The 21,371-nt window shown below is 37.7% G+C and overlaps 1 protein-coding gene across 2 annotated transcripts in view; it reads left to right on the top strand.

Annotated features, from left to right (window-relative positions):
- Nucleotides 1-21,126, top strand: part of CYYR1 (cysteine and tyrosine rich 1) — a 119,687-nt gene extending 98,561 nt beyond the window's left edge. The window contains exons 3-4 of one of the 2 annotated variants that reach the window (XM_060198574.1): nucleotides 5,105-5,262; nucleotides 19,725-21,126. In XM_060198574.1, the coding sequence (XP_060054557.1) occupies nucleotides 5,105-5,262; nucleotides 19,725-19,858 (292 nt within the window). In that variant the 3' untranslated portion in view covers nucleotides 19,859-21,126. Of the gene's footprint in view, nucleotides 1-5,104; nucleotides 5,263-5,642; nucleotides 5,861-19,724 lie in introns of those variants that run through there. The other variant, XM_060198573.1, reaches the window with a different exon arrangement.
- Nucleotides 21,127-21,371: the final 245 nt, after the last annotated feature.

The following is a 21,371-nucleotide window of genomic DNA, read 5'->3' as shown; positions in this document are numbered from 1 at the left end:
AATGAAGCTCTCCAATTTGATCTTATTTAGGATATAGTAGTGATGGTACAAAGGTTTCCAGATTACTTTGCTGTCATACTTCAATATCTTTTCTCTGACAAAGCATTTTTCTTAAAAAGCATCTGTTAATGTGTATGGTGGTGAACAAAGGCTAGACTTATTATGTTGATCATTATACAAAACACACAAATATGAATAATTATGTTGCACACCTGAAAATCATATGATATTATAGATCACAACTTGGTTAAAAAGAAACAAGACAACTTGTCAGCTGCTAGACTTCCATTCCTTGATTACTAATAGTGTACACAACCAAGGTTTCACATTATATTTCCTAATTTGTTAACAAAGTTAAAATGTGTGTAGGAAGTCCTGAGAGTAAGATCAGCAGTAATGTTCAAGACATGCATAGCTGAATTGCCTGAGGTTCCAGAGTCAGTAACACACACACACACACACACACACACACACACACACACACACACACACACACACACACACTGTCTTATGCCTGCTGATTGATGCTATTTTGCTCACTCTCTTTCTCTCTCAAATAAGTCCATCATTTTTTTAATCAAATATTTGTAAATTCACTTAAAAGTGTTTTAAAGGAGTATATTAACATTCTTAAGACTATTCTTTGGCTGGTGAAACAGTGTTGCTTTGTCTTGTACATGGCCCAGGTTCAAGACTGGCCCCCACTGCACTGAGGGACTCTTTCAGTCTCTTTCTCTTTCTCTCTGCCATACTGCCTCTCCATCCTTATCTTTAAAAAAAAAAGTATTCTTTTCTTTTAAAAGGAATGGGAGAATGTTTTGGAAATTTTTTCCTGAAAAGCACAAATGCAGGTTCACAGTCTTTTATCTACTATTCTGAAATCCAAAAGAACAACAGAAAATTTAAAAAAAAAACAGAAAGTAGAATATTTTATATGACTTAATTGGAGGCAAGACTGAAGTTGAATAAAACTAAGGCTTTGTTCTAGTCTCTCTATAGGCCTGCAAGTATAATTTCAAGCTATTTTTGATGCAAAAAATATAAGCATATGATATTCAGTATACAGAGCCTGGGAGCCTCATGCGAAGTATAATATATATATATATTCCTTTTCCAAATCTGAAAACCTTGATCAGACTTCTGGTTCAAGTATTTGAGATGAGTAATTATGAACCTTTCTTAGAAAAGTACAGGAAAAAATATGGGATATTCAGATAACACTAAAAACTTACATGTCTGGCAGCTGAGCACAGCTATTTTGGGACTTGGAATTTGGGAGGAGAGTCAGATAAACACCAGGCTGCCACTCCTTTCATTAACAAGGAAATGAGGAAAGTGAGCAGCATATCCAAGGTTACTGCACTGTAGTTAGAAATCAGAGATTCTGGCTTCCAAAGTCAAACTTTTGGCAGCTGCCGAAATGACTCAAAGGTAGAGCATAGAATTTACTTGCATATGGTCCTGAGTTTAGTCCCCAACTCTGAATATACAAGTAACATGCTAACACTGTCTTTCCTTCCCTTCAAAGAAGTAAATCTTTTACAAAAGAATAAATTAATCATTTTAAAGGCAAGTTTTAAACCACAAAGATTTTGATTCTAAAGACTTAGCCTGAAAGCCTCTGCAGTCATAGTAGAAGGAGACAGAATTTCTGAGCAGACAGCAGAAGCATTTTGCTCAAGTTCATACTCTTGGGGTAAATCCCCAGGCCCTATTTTGCTCAAGTTCATACTCTTGGGGCAAATCCCCAGGCCCCAGCTGGCAAGAGGATTTATGGTCCCTTTTGAGCAGCTCCAATAATAACAACCATTCCATGCAAACTGATCTGGGATCCTCCTCTACTGTGGAATATTCATCTGTTCGTCCCTGGTCTTGGTCTTGCACATTGAGCTTTCAAGTAGCTACTTAGTGTCCCTTTTTTTTAAGTAGGAAGTGTTTAGAGTTTGCAGGCACAATTCCTCCCCCACATCTCTCTCTCTCTCTCTCTCTCTCTCTCTGTGTGTGTGTGTGTGTGTGTGTGTGTGTGTGTGTGTGTGTGTGTGTGTAGGTTTCACCATACCAGCAAGAAAATCCCAGATACCTACTGGGTGTCCAAGAATTTACCTCAATTCTGAACTCAAGGAAAGACACTATCTTTATAATGAGAGTTCTCCAAAGATCCTCTTTGGAAGGCTGTAATGGAGTCGTGATGACCCAGACATAATGAAATCACTAGCCACAAGCATTTGAACTCAACCACTAGCACTTCTCTAATTAGAAATGAAAGGACAGGATTGGAAGCACCAGGCATCTAAGTGACAGAGTTGGCTCTCCTGTCAACCAGCCCTCCATTCCCAGATGCTTCCAATAGTCATCTCATTCCCAAAATAAATGACATCTTTAAAAGCCTTCAAAACAGGAGAAAATTTAAGGATTTGGAGAACTGTGATCCAGGAAGTATGCATATTCATCTGAATGACCAGATGTATATTCCTAATAAAATAGCATCCGGGGGTAGAAGAGTCAAAGATGACCAGATATTTACAGAAAATATTAAATATGAACCAGATCAAAACAATTGATATGAAGGAGACTAGAGATCACAGAGACTATAAAGAAGGTAGAGAAAATAATTTTGAGTGTTGTTAATACCTTAAGATATTAAGAAATCACATCCATGAAAATCAAGTAGGACACTATTTTTGAAAAGGGAGGGACAATAGACACTAAGAGCATCTAGGCTTTCAACATTTTTATAACTGAAATTTAAAAATTCAACCAAGCCTAGGCAAATAAAATCAGTGAAATTTCCCCACAAAGTTGTTCAAAAACAAATACAAAAAGAAGAAGAAGAAAGAAATCATCCAAGAAGTTCAGCAGCTTATTTCAGAATAGATTTTTCTTGGGGAAAAAAGAATATTAAAGGGTGGGTAAAAAATGTGAGTATATCACAGTTTCAAAAATTAAATGACCTGTATCTCCATATAGATAGAATTCTAAGGGCCTGTACATAATATTTGTTATGTCTTTTTTTATTTGTGATTAATAGGTTACAAGAGTATAAGATTAGAGTGTATAGTTCAACATTGCACTCACCACCAGTAATATATATATATATTAAGAACTTTCAGAATACAGGGAGTTCAAAGAAACTAAGAAGTTGTAAAACAAAACAAAGAAATGGGGAAATGCTGAATGAAATTTAGACTAGCCTGGGTCTATAGCAGAGTCGGGAATTCTAAGTGGAAGGGGAAGGGAGGAAGAGTTGAGGGTGCCGAAGACCTTACAGATGTTGGTAAGTATTGTCTTTGGTGAGTGATGGGTGTGGTATGCAAATACCTATCATGAAAAGATAAGAAACTACACTTCTGTGACAATAACTGTCTTATAAATCATTATTTATCCCAATACTTGGAAGTTGGACCTCAGATATGTTCAATTTCACTACTCGGAGGCTGCCTTTTTCTCAGATACAGAGATAGAGAGGAGAGACATTAAAGCTACAGAGCTCGTTCAGTGGTGTGATACTCCCTTATGTTACTGCAGCTGGGACCTGGGTAAGACATATAGCAAAGCATGAGCCCCACACAGTGAGCTAATACTCATGAATAATGTCACTAACACTATTTCAATTCATGTAGATCTCTACTATATTTCAGATGAGATCAGGCGTGTTCAGGATGGTATGGCCATAGACTCTACTATTTTTCAGTCATGAAGGATATGTTCTTTGATGTATAAAGCTTTCCTTTGTCCTCTTCATATGGACATGAGGGTGTCTCTAATATTTTTTTAATTTTATTTTATTAGTGATTTAATAATGATGGACAAGATTGTGAGATAAGAGGGGCACAATTCTATACAATTCTCACCACCAGGGTTCTGTATCCCATCCCCTCCATTGGAAGGTTCCCTATTCTTTATCCCTCTGGAAGTATGGACCAAAGATCTTGTATGGGATGCAGAAGATAGACAATCTGGGTTTGTAATTGCTTCTAGGCTGTGTCCCTAATATTTTGCTACTAGTAGCTAATGTTTGATGCTATCCTTATTAAGCAATTTATATACATCTTTGCTTCTCCTGTGCTGAACTTCCTTAGAAAGCCTTGCTAGACTTCCTACTCCTGATGAAATTTTACATATCTCCACATTAATTTCAAAAATGATGAACTCCTACAAATCACACTCTCTACAAATAATAATACTGACCTTTTTTCTGAAACCTTTCAATATTTTTTGTCTAATGATTTTGCCGCATATGATAAAAACTTTCTAGTGAAAATTTTGGATATGGTTGGGAATGGAGATCCTGTCTACGTTATTTTTTACTTTAATCAGAATAATGGTTGTTTTGGCTAATAAAAACGATGTTTGGATCGGTTTTCTTTCTTATTTTATTTATCTGCTTCTTTCTTTTTTGGAATCTGAACCTCATGCATTTATGATTTGTTGACTCCCCGACTTCTCTTTCATTCAAAAAGAGATAATAACAGGTAGATAAGAAAATAGGTAGGTAGATGATAAGATAGACGATAGATAGACAGCAGACAGACAGACAGACAGACAGACAGGGGATAGATATACTCCACAGCACTGGAGTTTTACCTCATGTCACTCTGACATACTCACGTGTTTCAACGTTTTGAACCTGGGTCATTTGCGTGACAAGGCACATACCATAGCTTATGAAACAATGAAAAGAAACATTAGATTTTATTTACTAAACTAGCCTTTTGCTAGTTTTATTTTATTAAAAAGTGTACTCTACAGAAAGGAGATAAATTCTTTGCCATCTAAGTATACAGGAGAATAGCTTTTTGATTAGTATTTCATAGTGCATATGTATCCAGAAATATGTGCTCTGTATAAATTTATGAACCTTTAAAATCAGTATATGAATATGTAGCTGTGCTGACAGAGGATCCCTGACAATTTAGTAAACTTTTTCTTGGTCAATGAAATACACAGGATTATGCACTTGATCAATTCCAGGAATTACCTTCTTTTTGTTTTTTAATCATTGTCCTCAAGAATATTTAGAGAGAAACATTTGTTACTGTCTTTAAAGGTTGTAAAAAGCTTTATGAACCTTTCCCATAAATATCCTTCTGCTTTTGCTTGTTAGGGGCACTGCTATTGCCGGCATTGTGTTTGGGATCGTGTTCATCATGGGGGTCATTGCTGGTATTGCCATCTGCATCTGCATGTGCATGAAGAACAACCGAGGGACCAGAGTCGGGGTCATCAGGACCACCCACATCAACGCCATCTCCTCCTATCCTGGTAGGCAAAATTATGTACTCCTTCTGAAGGTAGGCCCATGTGGGTTGAGTTACACTCCTCCTTGGAGAGAAGAAACATCAAAAGCTGTCATTGAAAATAATCTTCAAGTGTTTGCGGCATTTCGAGATAGATGGAGAGTGAAGTTCTAACTTTAAATAAAGATGATGTAGAGACCCAGGCAGGGGGCTGGGCGGTGGGGCACTGGATTAAGTGCACATAGTATGAAGTGCCAAAGACCAGCACAGGAATGCCTGTTTCCCACCTGTGGGTGGGGGTGGGGGGTGCCACAGGTTATGAAGCAGGTCTGCAGGTGTCTGTCTTTCTCTCCCTCTATCTTCCCCTCCCCTCTCAATTTCCCTCTGTTCTATCAAATAACATAGGGGGAAAAATGGCTACAGGAGCAGTGGATTCTAGTACAAGGCACCAAGCCCCAACAATAACCCTGGAGGCAAAAAAAAAAAAAAAAGTAATAAAAGTCATCACATATTTGAAGATACACATTTTTTCAAATGACTGTATCATTGATACAGAGAACAATGAATTAACCAGAGTTAAGAGAAATGTACATTCCCTGCATATGTGAGGCCCAGGGTTCAATTCCCAGGATCACCTAAGACAAAACAATGCTCTGGTATCTCTCTTACTCAAAATAAATGAATTCTTAATAAAAGTTAATGTATAAAGCCATTTTTGTTGCATATTAATCATCCTTTTAAAAATTGGCATTATTGGGGGCCATGTGGTGGCACATTTGTTTGAGTACACACATTTACAGGGAGCAAGGACCTGGGTTCAAACCCCTGGTCCCCACCTGCAGGAGGGAAAGATTCAGGAGTGGTGAAGCAGGGCTGCAGGTGTCTCTCTCTCCCTCTCTATCACCCCCTCCCCTCTCAATTTCTCTCTGTCTCTATCCAGTAATTAATTAATTAGATAAAATCAGCATTATTCTGGTAATCTCTAGTTGTTTTTTTTTCCATTCATATATTATCCATGTATTCTACATACTGATAAGCTACCCACTGATAACAGTCACTATGGCAAGTCATTATAAAGTATGTTGCTTTTCTGAATAAACTAGCATTGGATTCAAAAGGTATGGATATCTTGATAAAAGGTACTGAAGGACCTTTTTTAAAGATTTTTTTTTTATTTATTCCCTTTTGTTGCCCTTGTTTTATTGTTGTAGTTGTTGGATAGGACAGAGAGAAATGGAGAAAGGAGGGGAAGGCAGAGTTGGGGAGAAAAAGATAGACAGCTGCAGACCTGCTTCACCACCTGTGAAGCGACCCCTCTGCAGGTGGGGAGCCAGAGCTCAAACCAAGATCCTTAGGCCAGTCCTTGCACTTCGCGCCATGTGTGCTTAACTCACTGCGTTACTGCCAACTCCCTTGAAGGACATTTTTATGTGTCCTCATTATGTAAAAAAAAAATGGTTTTAGCATAATATTCAAATTCTCAACAGCAAAGATAATGTACTAATCACTTTACATGTATTTGCTGAGAGCCTGTTAGATGTTTCCACCTATATACTGGACACAGATGACTCTGTAAACAAAATACTGCACTTTGTATTAGATGATTTTACAATGCCTCCTCTTTCCTAAATGTCAGACTCGCTGGGTTCCACTGCTTACTGAGTATACATTTAGATTTCTTGTGGAAATTTCAAACTTATCGTGCCTATAACTTCTGATCATTTCTCTAAAGTCCGCCTGTATTCACAGCCTTCACCATGTCATCTGATGGAATGTCTAACTTTCTAATGATTCAGGTAAAAATTTTCAGTCATCCTTGATCTATATCTTTCCTCAGCCCATTGTGTAGCCTACCAGGAAGACTTCTCAGTTTCATATTCAAAATATACACAGTATTTGATTACATCTCATCGCCACCAATGTTCTGCTCCTGATGAGAACATCATTAGCTCTCTGAGTTCAACCCCTGGCAATATATGTGCCAGAGTGGTGTTCCGGATCTCTTTCATTAATCAACAAGTACGTCTTAAAAATGATACCAGGGGGAGTTGGGCGGTAACACAGCGGGTTAAGAGCACGTGGCGCTAAGTGCAAGGACAGCAGAAGGATCCCGGTTGGAGCCCCTGGCTCCCCACCTGCAGGGGAGTCGCTTCACAGGCGGTGAAGCAGGTCTGCAGGTGTCTTTCTCCCCCCCTCTCTGTCTTCCCCTCCTTTCTCCATTTCTCTCTGTCCTATCCAACAACAATGACATCAATAATAACTACAACAATAAAACAACAAGGGCAACAAAAGGAAATATTTTTTTTTTACAAATGATACCAGGGGAATAGGAGATAGCCTATTTGGTAGAGCCAATGCTTGCCATGCTTGAAGATCTGGCCTCAAGTCCATGGGAGTACCATGGATGGTACCAGGAGAGTTCCATGAATGATGGAGTATACAGTGAAATTTCCCTATTTTTTCCCCTTCTCTCTCATAAGTTAATGGAAAGATATATTCATATATGTATTTTTTTCTTTTACACAAATGAGAGGAATAGGAGAGAGAGAGGTAAAGGGAAACAGACATTAGTGTGGTATATGTGCTGCCGGGGATTGAACTCAGAACCTCATGCTTGAAAGTCCAATGCTTTACCTATTGCGCCACCTCCCAGACCACAGAGGTTAGATATTTTCTGCTAATGAGAAGTTGGTAGGCATCATACACTGGAATGGTCAGTAGCATTGTACATGTGCCAGCTTGAGGTTAATTCTGCCTGATTATTATTATTATTATTAAATAAGGTAGATGTAATATCATATTATTATTATTATTAAATAAGGTAAATTTAATATCATGTCCCTGCTTTGTTCAAAATATTCTAAGACCTCTAGTTTTACGTAAAAAAAAAAAAGTCAAAGCCAACTGTTCCTAGTATCTGAAATAAGAGGCAGATGCTTTACTGAGGCCTGCAAATCCTCACATCTTTCTACTCTCCCTCTGGCTCCAATCGCATTGATTCCCCTTGAATACACAGGGCACACCCTCATTGTAGGACTTTGCCTAGAGCACTGAGTTACTTACTTAATTCAGGTCTTTAACGAAAGGCCACATGTCCTCAACAAGGCTTGTTCTGATCATCTTCTTTTAAGAATGTACTACATCTCTCCCCACAACACCCCAGGCTTCCTTATCTTTGCTTCCAGAGTGATTGCAATCTTGTTTTATTCTCTACTTCACCCCAAACATAAAATCAGTACCGACATATAATGATCAGTCAATGGACATGACTGATTGAATGAATGAAGACCATAACGTATGGCAAATATCCTACTGGCTATGTATCAGTATCTAGGGAATTTACTTTAAATTACAAGCTGGAATGTACAACCCGTACTCAGGATAGGAGCAATTTGCAATGTCAAACCTTCTTAACTTGCCAAATAATATTACTGGGACTCCTGTAAAGATGCTTGAGGATATAGAGAGAAAGAGGAGTCCAGCCATGAATTTTCATTTCTCACTTCTCCCCATTTCTGCCTGCTCACTCCATAACCCAAGAATGCAAAGGTTAGTTAGACAGATACTAACTGTGGAGTTCTGTATACAGTGAAAATGGTGTGCTTGGTTTGTTGAGGGAACATGCAGGACACAGAGAGTCCTGGAAAGGACATTTTGTTTTCACTGAGTTTTCACACATGGAACTGGGATGCACACTAACTTTTTTTTTTTTCACTAAGTTTGCACAGGTGGGACGGAGACTCAGTTGATGAAGGGTTCCCTTTTACCTTTTTGTTCTACACTATATGAAAGGGGAGGAGTTTACTTCAATGGTCCAATGAAAAGTGGACCCTAGTTTTACATAAGAAGGGTTCATAAGAAGAGGGGGCTTGGACAAGGGAGCATCAGTGATTTTGGTTTTTGACCTAGGTGTCTTTATTGGTCTCTTACCAGAACAGCTGAGGCCCACAGACCCTTAGGGACTATGCCCCTGAGTCTTTTTCTAACTTTACTTTGCACAATTAATAAAGAACAAATTTAGAAGCCATACAGCTGAATGTGTATCCTTTTGAAATTCATTTCAAATGAAGCAACAAGGAACCCAACAGAAAAAGGGGATCCTTCTGACTTCCAGATCCCCTCCACAGGTTAAAGAGAATTCAGGTACAATTATTTTTAAAATATAACAGTAAATATTGCACTTTTTTTTTCCTTTTCTGTAAATTCAAACGCTAAAGTTAGCATCACAGGAGCAAACACACTGTGTTAGTGTGAGGTTTTAGGTTTTCTTAGGTTTGAGGTTTCTATTTAGTGCATGGAAATGCATTTTTAAAACTTTATAGCAGCATCATTCATACTGACAGAAAACTGTGGCTTGTTGCATTTTCAGTAAATACATTGTTCTTGGAACTGAATAATGCAAGAAACTTAATGGACCTTATGGTGGGAGCATTTTCGCTGCAAAAAGACTAGGTCTTGGAAAACATAATCTGCTTGATTACTTCTCATTTCCTCCTGAAGTCACTAATTAAGCTTTTACTTAAGAGATCAGGAAACAACAGAGTAATATTGAATGCCTTTCAAAATCTTTCATCTATAGAAATAGAAAATGTTTGTACCCACATCAATTAATTAAGCCCGTGATAACGGAGATAACAACTCAACTGATTGTACAGTCCTACAGCCAAGAGGCTATAGAAAAGAGAAAATAAATTGGCAAGGTTATCATATCCCTTGATGAAAGGACTCCCTGGGGAACTGTGTGGTGCACATAATTACTCTGCACAGGGGAGGAATTATGAGAAAAGTTTTCGCTGCCATCTGACCCTTTACTGGACAGTGACCTTCCCAAATTGATTTTTATTCCTTTCCTGCTAGGCACAATGAACAGTTCCTTGATTCATTGCAAATATTTTTAAGACTGTCGATGTGAAGATAAGAACTATTTGTCAAGGTTTATATGTCCACCACTTTCCAGAATTCAGATGTAAACAAAAGAAAATGATTACACTAACCACTTTTTATTTTTTAATATTTATTTATTTATTTTCCCTTTTATTGCCCTTGTTGTAGTTATTATTGTTGCTGTTATTGATGTCATCATTGTTGGATAGGACAGAGAGAAATGGAGAGAGAAGGGGAAGACAGAGTTGGGGAGAGAAAGATAGACACCTGCAGACCTGCTTCACTGCCTGTGAAGTGACTCCCCTCCAGGTGGGGAGCCTGGGCCTCGAACAGGGATCCTTCCTGTGGTCCTTGCACTTTGTGCCACATGCACTTAACCCGCTACTAACCCTTTTTTAAAATAATAAGTTTAAAAGATGTGCTTGGGGGGAAAATACTCCTCAAAATTATTTTATCTAAAAATTGTATTTAAGGCGAAGGTATAAAAGAGTGTATATAATTCAAACATCAATTAAAGGAAAACTAGAAATCAAGAAAGATTGAGGGTCAGCAGAGAGAGAAGAGGAAAAAGGGAAGGATATTTGGAAGTAGTAGTAGGTGTTGGTACGACTTGGAAAGGAAGAGAAGACTGGACCATGGAAAAAAAATGGGTAAATAAATATACACAAATATAGACAGATAGTTATAGAAATAGTAGTTAACCCATATCTGAAAGCTTGGGAGAACTGCTGTAGTTTCCAATGGAAGGAATAGGGATACAGAACTCAGAGATAAGAATGGTGCAAAATTCATACCCCTGTTATCCTGTTATTGTTAAATCAATATTAAATCACTAATAAAAATAAGAAAGATAACTTGGGGGGGGATATTGAAGATCAGGAAAATGAAAACAGGAAGATAATTCAGTAGAGAGCAGAGGATTTGCATATGCCTAAGGACCTAAGCCAGATTTCTAACAGTCATATAATAGAGCTGAGAAGTACTCTGATATTTTTCTCATTCTCTGTTTTCTCAGATAAACAAACAAAAATATATCATTTTTGGAAATTGGACTTTGCACCACAATTTTGGTCCTTGGATAAGTAAAAAGTTAGGTATGTACATGCATTTAAGACAATAAGGGGAGGTCTTACCAATAGATAAACAACAAAGAATACATGAAAAAATGAGTTACTGAATTTTAAAGAAGCGTGATTTTATAACCATAATAATACCAACGACTCGAATCATCAATTGATACACAACAAAAGCATTAAGGTTGCTAAGGAGTGAGAGATTTTCATTCTCTTCATGTGTCTAGTCCCAGATTCCTTGTTAGTTATTGGAAGGAACGATAGTAATTACACACTAGAGAAATAAGCTCTCAGGCAGTCCAATTCAATGTCACCATAGCGAACTGAGGGACATCTCACACCTTTGGGTGTTTACTGTAAGGGTGCCCAAAGTCCATGCCTATAGTATTCTGGCTAGGAATTCACTCCCTCAATCTTAACATTAAAATTTATCCAGCAACCCATGAATGAGGAACAGTCTATGAAATAACTGGTTCACACTCTTTAACATATCTCATAAGTATTTCATTGAGAAAATAAAACTCTCCTGGCTTCATCGCATTCACAAGTGAGGACAACCTCATTAATGCATGTTGCTAAAATTGGAAAGACTCGTACTCGCCATATTTGGTGATACAAGAGCTGTCTCTTGTGATGTATTTTTTTTTCTTAATGAAATAAGAAGCAAATTCTATACTAGCAGTTGGCTGAAGAGGTGTTTGAAGTTGAGAAAAAAAAGAGGAATAAAATATGAAGCAATAATCCCAGAGAATGCAGAGATGAGAAGCACAGAAATAAATGTTTTATTTCCAAGCAATGTCAAGGACCTCCAAACTTAAGACCATGGCCAGTCATCTAAATTGAGATCAGCCAATATGATTGTATATTTTCTTTTTGCCACAGTAAGCAAGATACAGATCTGGACTATCCAAAGTGTTGGATTTAATCAGGAATGGAGTTTTGTCAGGAAGTGGAAAGATAAAAGATAAGAAATTTGATTATAGGTATACAGAAGTAATTATATTGATTGGCCATAAATCTTAACTGAATTAAGACAGGAAAGAGGTACATCAGTCCAAATTAAATGTTTAATGCCATCAGTAAATTGGAAATCCAGAACAGGTGCAAGCTGTGTTGGAATGCATATTCTAGAAAGATAAAGGGTATGATTGGACCTATAAAATGTGGCCATTATTGATTAGAAAAGTAAAGGAAAAATTACAGGGGAAAGATAGGATCATATGTATCAAAAAATGATTAAAGAAAACAATTGAGATGACACAAACTTTAATATTTCATGAAAGGGAAAGAACTAAAAAATGGGGCAAAAGACAGAAAGAATTTATAAGAGAATGAATAAATAGCAAGGAAGAGAAAAAAATGGAAAATGTCTGATTAACTGGGGCCACATAATCAGAGGAATGTGGACATGAGCATAAAGCCCAGAGATGATTTGACCTTAGGATATTGGCTGACTGTGCATGTTTCAGTTATAGGAACATGAAAGTTTTGTTTTCAGTTTACTGGCATGACATCACAGACAGGAGAAGCTCCATCTTGAAGCTGAAAATATATTATAACACATGGATGTTGGAGTCACTAAGAATGGTATTGTAAGTCAAGGTGAAGAAAAGCACTGTGGGTTTGATGCTACATCTTCAGTGAGTGGGAGTTTGGGGCAGAAAGATTTACAGATGACGACAAGAAGAAATGCTTTCAAAGAACTGTTTTTTAAACAGGAAAAATGGGACTGGGAAATGTCTCAGTAGTAGAACACTAGACTTGCATGCTTGAAGCCCTGGAGTCCCCAAACTTAATTCATGCCACTGTCATATGACAGAGTTGAATGGTGCTCTGGATTCTCTCTCTCTCTCTCTCTCTCTCTGTCTATTTCTATTTCTCTATCTCTCTCCCTCCTCCCCTCCCTCTCCCTTCCTTCTTTCTCATAAAAATAAATAAATAGAATCTTTAAAAAAATTAAGAGAGTAATAGCCACTGGTTTAAAGACTAGGTGCTAGAATAAAGAACACTCTACTCTGTACACCTCCTGCTCCTAAGAGAAGAGTCTGACAGTGAAGTGAAATAACTGCTCTAATATCATCGGAAGAGCTCTAAGTTTTACTGTGCTGTAGAGGAAGTTATCCTCTCATGGAAATATCATACTTTAATTGAAAAATAAATGTCAAGCAAGGATCTAGGCAGTGGTACAGCTGGTAGAGTGCACCTGTTACCATGCTCAAGGACCTGGCTTCAAGGCCCAGTCCCCATCTACTTGCCTGAAACTTCACTAGTGGTAGAGCAGTGCAGCAGGTGTCTCTCTTCTCTCCCTCCCCCTCTCTCCCACTCTCTACTTCTTTATTTTTCTCTGGTAAGTATGGATTCATCGTGAAGGCACCAAAGCCCCAGTAATAACACTGGTGGCAACAACAAAAAAGAAGTGGTGAGAAAAAGGGTATGAAAGAGGGAAGAGAAGATGAAGTGAATGTTCACTATCGTCTCCTGAGAAAACCATCTCATACACCCCAAAGCTCCATCAGCCCCTCAACCTTCCTAACTCAACAAATCAATTTTCAGAAGAAATTATACTCAAACATTAAGGGGCAGGTACGATAAAGTGGGGATGGGAGGATGGAGCAGAGTAGAGGTGTTGCTAGGAGCTGAGAAGATTCTGGGTGGAGTCAGGGGCGTTGTGGATGATGGGGCCACTGGAAGGTGGAGGAAAAAATATTCTCCTAGTACTAATATCAGAAGTTTTCTGTAAAAATAAGTCCTGAGTGATGAAGATGAGAACTGACACTACAGCGTGTTAGTTGAGGCATGCTCAAAAGTTCACCATTTGAGCCAGTATCAATTCTCATCAGGTGACAGCAAATCAGTACTTAGGAATACTCTGCTGGAACAAGTTAGGGGGAAGACTGCTGTAAAGTGTGAAGCAAAGAACAGAAATTATTTGGTTGCCTCTAAAAGCTTAAAGTTTAAAGCTTAATTGCCTATTGTGGTTGATTGTCCTATAGTATTTCTTAAACAAGTTTGAGGCATTTGTATGCTAGTTTTTGATTTGTTTAGATAAGAACCAGGGTATTATAGCCATCTCAACTGAATGGCTTTTCTTAATTAATTCAACAGGTATTTATCATAGTACAATCTACGAATGTACTAAATCCACATAATATATGCCTTAAACATATTCAGTCATATGTTAATTATATCTCAATAAAAATGTAAATTCAAAACACATAAAAATGTCATGAGATTTACTTATATTATCAAATAGTGACATTATTTAAAATGAGATTTTTTTTTTCTTAGTAAATGATAGACTTTTGTCAATAATAGAGGAGAGTAAAAACTCTTACAAACTCTGATGGAAAAATAGCAAAACAATGTGAAAACTGAGGATTAAGATGCAGCATTTAACTAATTTGACTTAACCAAAATAAAAAATTTAGGTAAATTCTGACTCAAAAAATATACTAATATATTTAAGGTGGTATATTTATATTACACAGAAAATGTCATAAATAGATTGTTTATATATTCTACCAAAAAAGACAAATTTTTAAGCTTGAAAATGGCTCAAAGGAGATAAAAATGATGGTGGACCATATAATTTATAATATACATTTTAAGCATCTGTTTGCTAATAAGTTAAAAATAATAAAGTAATCATTGTGACGATTATTAGAATGAATTCTTTATGCATTTGTTACATTTTGTTTGTTATCTTAGTAACATCTTATTTCTAAGTTGCCTGTGTTTTAATTTTCAACCTAAATCTAAAATATTACCTATTACTAAGAAATACAAATAGTAAACAATATGTGAACAATATCAAACTTAGCTATTATCAAATAAAAATAAAATTAAAAGCTAAGTTTTTTCACTGCTAAATTTACAAAACAGTAAATGATAGAATCCCTATAAGCTTTGCTACCACTTTTTTTTTTAAATTGGAAGGATTAATGGTTTACAGTTGACAATAAAGACTGTTGTTAGTACATGTGTGAAATTTTTCAGTTTTCTGTAAAAACATTTAACACCCTGCGTAGGTCCTCCTCCACCATCTTGCTCCCAGACCTGAACATTCCCCCAGCCTCACCCTCACCACCACCCCTAACCCTTTACTTTGGTGCATTACACCAAAACCAAGTTCTGCTTTTTGTTTCCCCTTCTGTCCTGATTTCTCAGCTTCTCTCTATGAGTGAGATAATCCCGTACTCATCCTTCCTTTCGGGCTTATCTCACTTACCATGATTTCGCCAAGCTCCATCCAAAGTGAGATGCTGTATAGCTTTGACAATACCATGTTTCTTCCTTTAAAATCCATTTTTAAGATGTTGGCATGGTTAGATGAAAAACACTAAGTTTCAGGAAACCAGATGGCAGTTTGCTTCTTAAAGTGTACACAGTATCATGTTTGAAGACCCAAGATCCACCTGCAAGAGGGAAGCTTCATGAGCAATGGAACTTGCTACAGGTGTCTTTCATTCTCTGTCTCTTCTCCTATCTCCCTTTTTCCGTCTCTTACTCTCTATAGGAAATAAGAAGGAAGGAAGGAATAAAGAAAGGAACAAAAGAAAGAAATGAAAAACATCAAGTGCCTATAAATTTCACTGTATCCCTAAATCCCTTTATATTGCAAACAATTCTAAAGACAATAAAAGATCATTGTTTTTTCACCCTCCTTAAATCAGAAAATTGGAATGTTGGTTTCAATAATTTTTTTAAGTATATATTTCCATACATCTTTTAAGAATGATTTAACTGTTAATAAAGAATGAACCTTCTTAGACTGGATCAAGAATCTGAAAAATAACAACTTGAATTTTTTTAAGTCATTTTATTTAAACAGCTTAACGGTTTGCAGTACAATTGTTAACACATGGGTATAGTTTCTCATCTTATCATGATAGGTGTCTGTAAAACACGCCCCCCACCCAACTCGGGTCCACTCCCACCATCCTGCTCCAGGACTCCAAAGCCCTCTCCCCAGGCCTTTCCTTCCCCTCTTTCCCCCAGAGTCTTCCTTTGGTCAACACACCACATACCAACCAAGTTGCACTTGATTGGTTCCCTTTCCATCCTTGTTTCTTAAGTACAACTTTAAATCTTTACTTCATAGGGAGACCTTATTACCTGCAAGAAAAAAGGTTAACAGTTCACAGCTACACAAATATAATTTGAAAATGCAGTAGCTGAAACTATAAAAACTGTTTCATGTTTATTTCAAGATGGATAGTCCTTCAAATGTTGCTTTTCAGCACTATCCTATCACTTTATCAGAACTCAAAGGCTCTTCTGGATGAAAAAACATAGTTTTATATCTTAGATTTTCATGTTCAACATATAGCTGTCTAAACCGGAGATTCTCCCTAAAATGGCCGCCGGCAGTTTTTATGTAGATGGCAAATATAAACGCTTTGTGACCAAAGCATAAACAATACTCACTAAGGCCTCATGACAGGAAATGATCTGGAATGAGTTGTACTCCTCAACTGGGAGGCTGGGAAAATCATTAACGTCAAAACTATGTGGAGCCACTTGCCTCAATGAAACAGTTGACTGGATATCTAGCTAGAAATGCTGTCTCACATTGGAGGCTGCTTTGTTTCAGTTCTTGGTTTGGATGACGTTTATTGTCAGTTTCTTTGTCTCAGTCCTCCCAAATGTAACAAAGCAAAGAAGTAGATTGGATGCAGAAGGAATGTATGTGTAGACTTCAAAGGAGCAATTCTCTTTTGCTGTAGAAAATAAAGCTGGGAGTAGTCCAGCCCTTGAGGCTCTTAACACAGCAGTAGAATATTGTGTGCTTCGTTGCTGCATTCCTTTTTACAAAAAATGATTGACCGATTGATTGATTGATTGTGAAAGAGACACCAGAGCACCTTTCGGTTGTGGCATATGTAGTGCAAAGGAGTGAGCCTGCAGCCACATGCATGCTGGTCCTGCGCACTATGGCTCAGCTATCTCTCCACCCCCTTGTCACTGTATGCTTTGCAATAGTTCCTCAGTCTACGAATACTTCTAGAGGTTCAAAAGCCCCTCTTCACCAGAGATGGCCTCTGGCAAAGGAGCCACTCACACAGTTCTGTCTCCACCTTCCTGTTTCTTAAGACTGAATATAGACAGACTGGCAAATTGCTCAAGCCATCAGGCCCCTGGTAAAGAGAAGTTAAAGAGGGGCAGGGTGGCAACTGGGTTGAGAGCACATGTTACAAGGCACAAGGACCTGGGCTCGAGCACCTGGTCCTCACACTTAGGGGAAAAGCTTTGCCAGTGGTGAAGCAGGGCTGCAGGTATCTCTCTGTCTCTCTCCCTCTCTCTCACCCTTTTCCCTCTCAATTTCTGTCTCTAACCAGTAAACAAATAAAAGTTTTTTTTTAAAGAGAGAAGTTAAAGAGATCCAAAAGAAAGCTTAAACTGACCCTGCATATATACTGTGACATTTATGATATATATTAGAAAGCTACCATAATATTACAAGGAAAAGCACAATTGAGTTTAAACATCTTTCTTTTTTGTTTTCTGCCCTTATGATGTTGAAAGCATGGCTATTTATCTGCATTGTTATGACACTGGTCTTGTGACTTAGGTCACATTGACGGAAGGATTATTGATTTTCAGCTGGAGTCATGATCCTGATGATTCAGTTACCTGCAGATCATCAGCGGACTTGCCAAGGGGTTGGTCAGATAGGGCGGAATGATTTGGTTCTTAGAGATATAGAGATATATCTTAGAGATATAGAACACTTTCTTCCAGTCCTGGGGACACGATTGAGATCACCACAAAGTTTACATCCATATATAATTTTAACAAATATATAAAACGTGATTTTGAGGACCAGGCAGTGGTGCACCTGGTAGAGTACATACATTGCCATGCACAAGGGTGTAGGTTCAAGTCCCTGAGCCCCGCCTGCAGGCGGCAAGCTTCACTAGTAGTGAAGCAATGTTGTAGATGTCTTTCTTTCTCCCTCCCTCTCTAACTCCCATTCCCTCTCATCTTCTAGCTCTACATTAAAAAAAAAAAGTCACCAGGAATAGCAGATTTGTTATGCAGGCACCAAGTGTCACTGACAACCCTGGTGGCAAATAAAAAATTTTAAAAAATTTAAAAAGAAGCTATGTTCTGAAACAGTGATATAGTACAGCAAAAACTATTTCAATGAAAAAAAAATTCAGACAAGATGTTATAACTTAATTCTTTATATTTATTCCAAATCTAATTGTAGTCCTTTGTTGTTCTATCTTCTTTCTTTGTCCTATAATTTCTCCTTGGCCTTCCAGATCATGACATCCCAGCAGTAGTGCCAGGCATCTCAACACTTTCTTTCACTCTAGACCCATTCTCCCACTTACCCAGTCGTCACCTAAGCATTCAGCTGCTCTATGGCTGTTAACATTTCTCCCTACTGTTATGGGTTCACTGATTCCTCACAAGTGTTATTGTATCATTTCATCTTTGCTCAGTTCCACTCCACCCATGTTGCTGAGTAATCCTCCCAAAGGATAATCAGGAGTATATCTAGCAGCCTCCAATGAGGACACATCACACAGTCCTTATGTTCAAGCTCCGTCATGATGTTACAACACACTCCTCAATGTCTTTTCACCCCCAGTTCTGTGTCCTTTCTGTTTTGAATCAAAGTTTTCTCCTGTGGTCCAGGTGGTGGCATGGTGGAGAAAGCTTTGAACTCTCACGCATATGGTCAGAGTTTAATTACCTGTGTAAATGTGTCAGAATGAGGTTCTGGCCCCGTCCCCATTGATTTCTAAATCACTTTCTTTTATTGGTTATTAACAGTAAGTTATAAGAATGTAATATTACAATGTATAGTTCCACAGCTCACCCACCACCTAGGCTCTGTATCCCCGCCCTCCCACTTCCATAGTTCTCAGGAGTTAGAAACAGTTTGCTTGCTTCTGTTGTTGTTTTGCAAGTTCACATGAATCTTACCTCTACACCCCACATATGAGTGAAACCATCTGGTAGTTGTCTTGTATCTCTTTACTTATTTCACTAAGCACAATCACCTCCAGTTCCATCTATTTTGTCCCAAAGAACACAACATCATCTTTTTTTATTGCAGACTGGTATTCCATGGAATATATATCCCATAACTTCTTTAGCCAGTCATCTGATGATTGCTCCCATTGATAAATGAGTTAATAAATCTCTTTTTTTAAAGTATTCTCCAACTTCTCTGCTTTTTCTTTGAACTCAAATTCTCATCATCTTTCCTTTAAATATCATATTTCAAGAAAGAAAGGAAGAGGAGAAGAAAGAGAGAAAAAGAAAGGATTCTTTCCTAAATGATCAATTCCAAATACTTGGCCAGTGGTACCACATTTTATAGTATTTATAATATATATAGTATGTATGTGTATATTCTCTTATAAATATGTGTCCTTCATCCTATAAAATTAAAATGTTTGCAAGCAAAAATTATCCTCCTGCTCAAAATGTGTGATTTAGCAGCGTAAGAACTGGGTAGACAATCAAATATTTGCTACATGCCTGATGATGGCCTTCTCTTTTTCCTTTCTAGTGGCTCCACCCCCATACAGCTATGACCACGAGATGGAATACTGTGCAGACCTGCCTCCTCCATACTCACCGACCCCACAGGCTTCAGTACAGCGATCCCCACCTCCTCCTTATCCTGGCAACTCAAGGAAATAATCTTTCTCCCAGAAAAGCACGTCAGAGGTCTTTCCCAGAATAAAATGCCTCTCTTCCAATCCAAATAGGAAAGGTTTGCTTGAAAAAGCAAACAAAAAAAAAATCTCTTTTTTGTCAGACAACATACCAAGTGGGATGGCCTGGCTAAGATATACAGAATTTCTCTCAGACTGAGAGCTGAGCCCATCTGGATAGTAGGTTTGATGGGATTACATTTGAAGAGAGCTGCTGATCCACAGGCACATATGCCAAGAAGAATAATGTGATAAACAAAATATCTGAGAATCATGTTGCCTATGGAACAGATGGAGGAAATTGCAATGTTGACCCTAGAAAATGAAAGAACAAGAAAACATCTGGGATCATAATTACATCAATATTATTTTTTAAAAAACACAACTACATTCTGTGTGACTTTAAACCCATATCTAGAATCACCCATCAATAAATACATACATTCACTGCTAACTACAGTTCAAGTGCCTGAGAGCCCTCTCTGTGCCTTCCACTGCTTGAAGCCCTGGATAGAAGGCAGAAAAAGATAGTTGTGGTTTCAGGGTAAGAAGAAACAACAAGACCTTTCATTTGCCTAGACTGTGAAGCTTTAAAAGAAGTCTAGGTGACTATCTGGTAGAGGCATATTCTAGAAGGGGTAATTTAACCAAATATATATGTCTGGGTTCATTGGATCCCCAAACTTCTGTTCATGTTGTTGGTAGATAGTACAAACAATAGGAAAAACTCAATCATCTCTACTGAATTTGACAGTCAAAACAGAATCAAAGGAACTCAGCAACCCATTTGAAGTCAAGAATGCTTCGATGCAGGCTCATGGCACAGAACAATCATCTGCCTATGTTTAGTATAAGAGGGGTCAAACTACAGAAGAAAAAAAATTGTATCATGTTCCAGCAGCAACAAAGGCTCCACTTCATGTTTCTGAAAAAGAGAAAAACCAAATATTCACAAAGGACTTAATATCAGGGAGTAAAATCTCAGAGCTTGACCATAGAGATCTCTAGCACCTTATTTAAAAGAGAGAAAAACTATGTTCAGATTCCCTTATGTGGAATCCCAGTCACATGTAGTTTAGACAAATTCCTATTTCTCTTTGTAACCTTTTTGATAGTATATTCACTTAAAATGTTATACAGTCCATGAAACCTTGAGATGTTGATGTCAGACTGTTGTCTTTTGCCAAAAATCAAATTTCAGGATGTGCCTACCTTTAGATGTTAACGTTTTTAATAAACAACTTTAATGTGTCATATCTAGCTACAAAGACCTTTACATTTATGTTTTTATGTGAGTCCTTTCTTTTCAGTTAAATTCACTTATCAAGGGGGCAGTTGTGGGGTACCCAGTAGAGCACACACATTACCATACATAAGGACCTGGGTCCTATTATTATTATTATTATTGATTGGTTTAATAATGATCAACAAAACTGCAGGATAAGAGGGGTACAATTCCACACAATTCCCACCACCAGAGTTCCATACCCCATCCCCTC

The sequence above is a fragment of the Erinaceus europaeus genome, chromosome 9 (genome assembly GCF_950295315.1).
Source record: "Erinaceus europaeus chromosome 9, mEriEur2.1, whole genome shotgun sequence".
NCBI classification, from domain to species: Eukaryota; Metazoa; Chordata; class Mammalia; order Eulipotyphla; family Erinaceidae; genus Erinaceus; species Erinaceus europaeus.
Note: the sequence above shows the minus strand (reverse complement) of the source record. Positions and strands in the feature narration are given on the sequence as shown.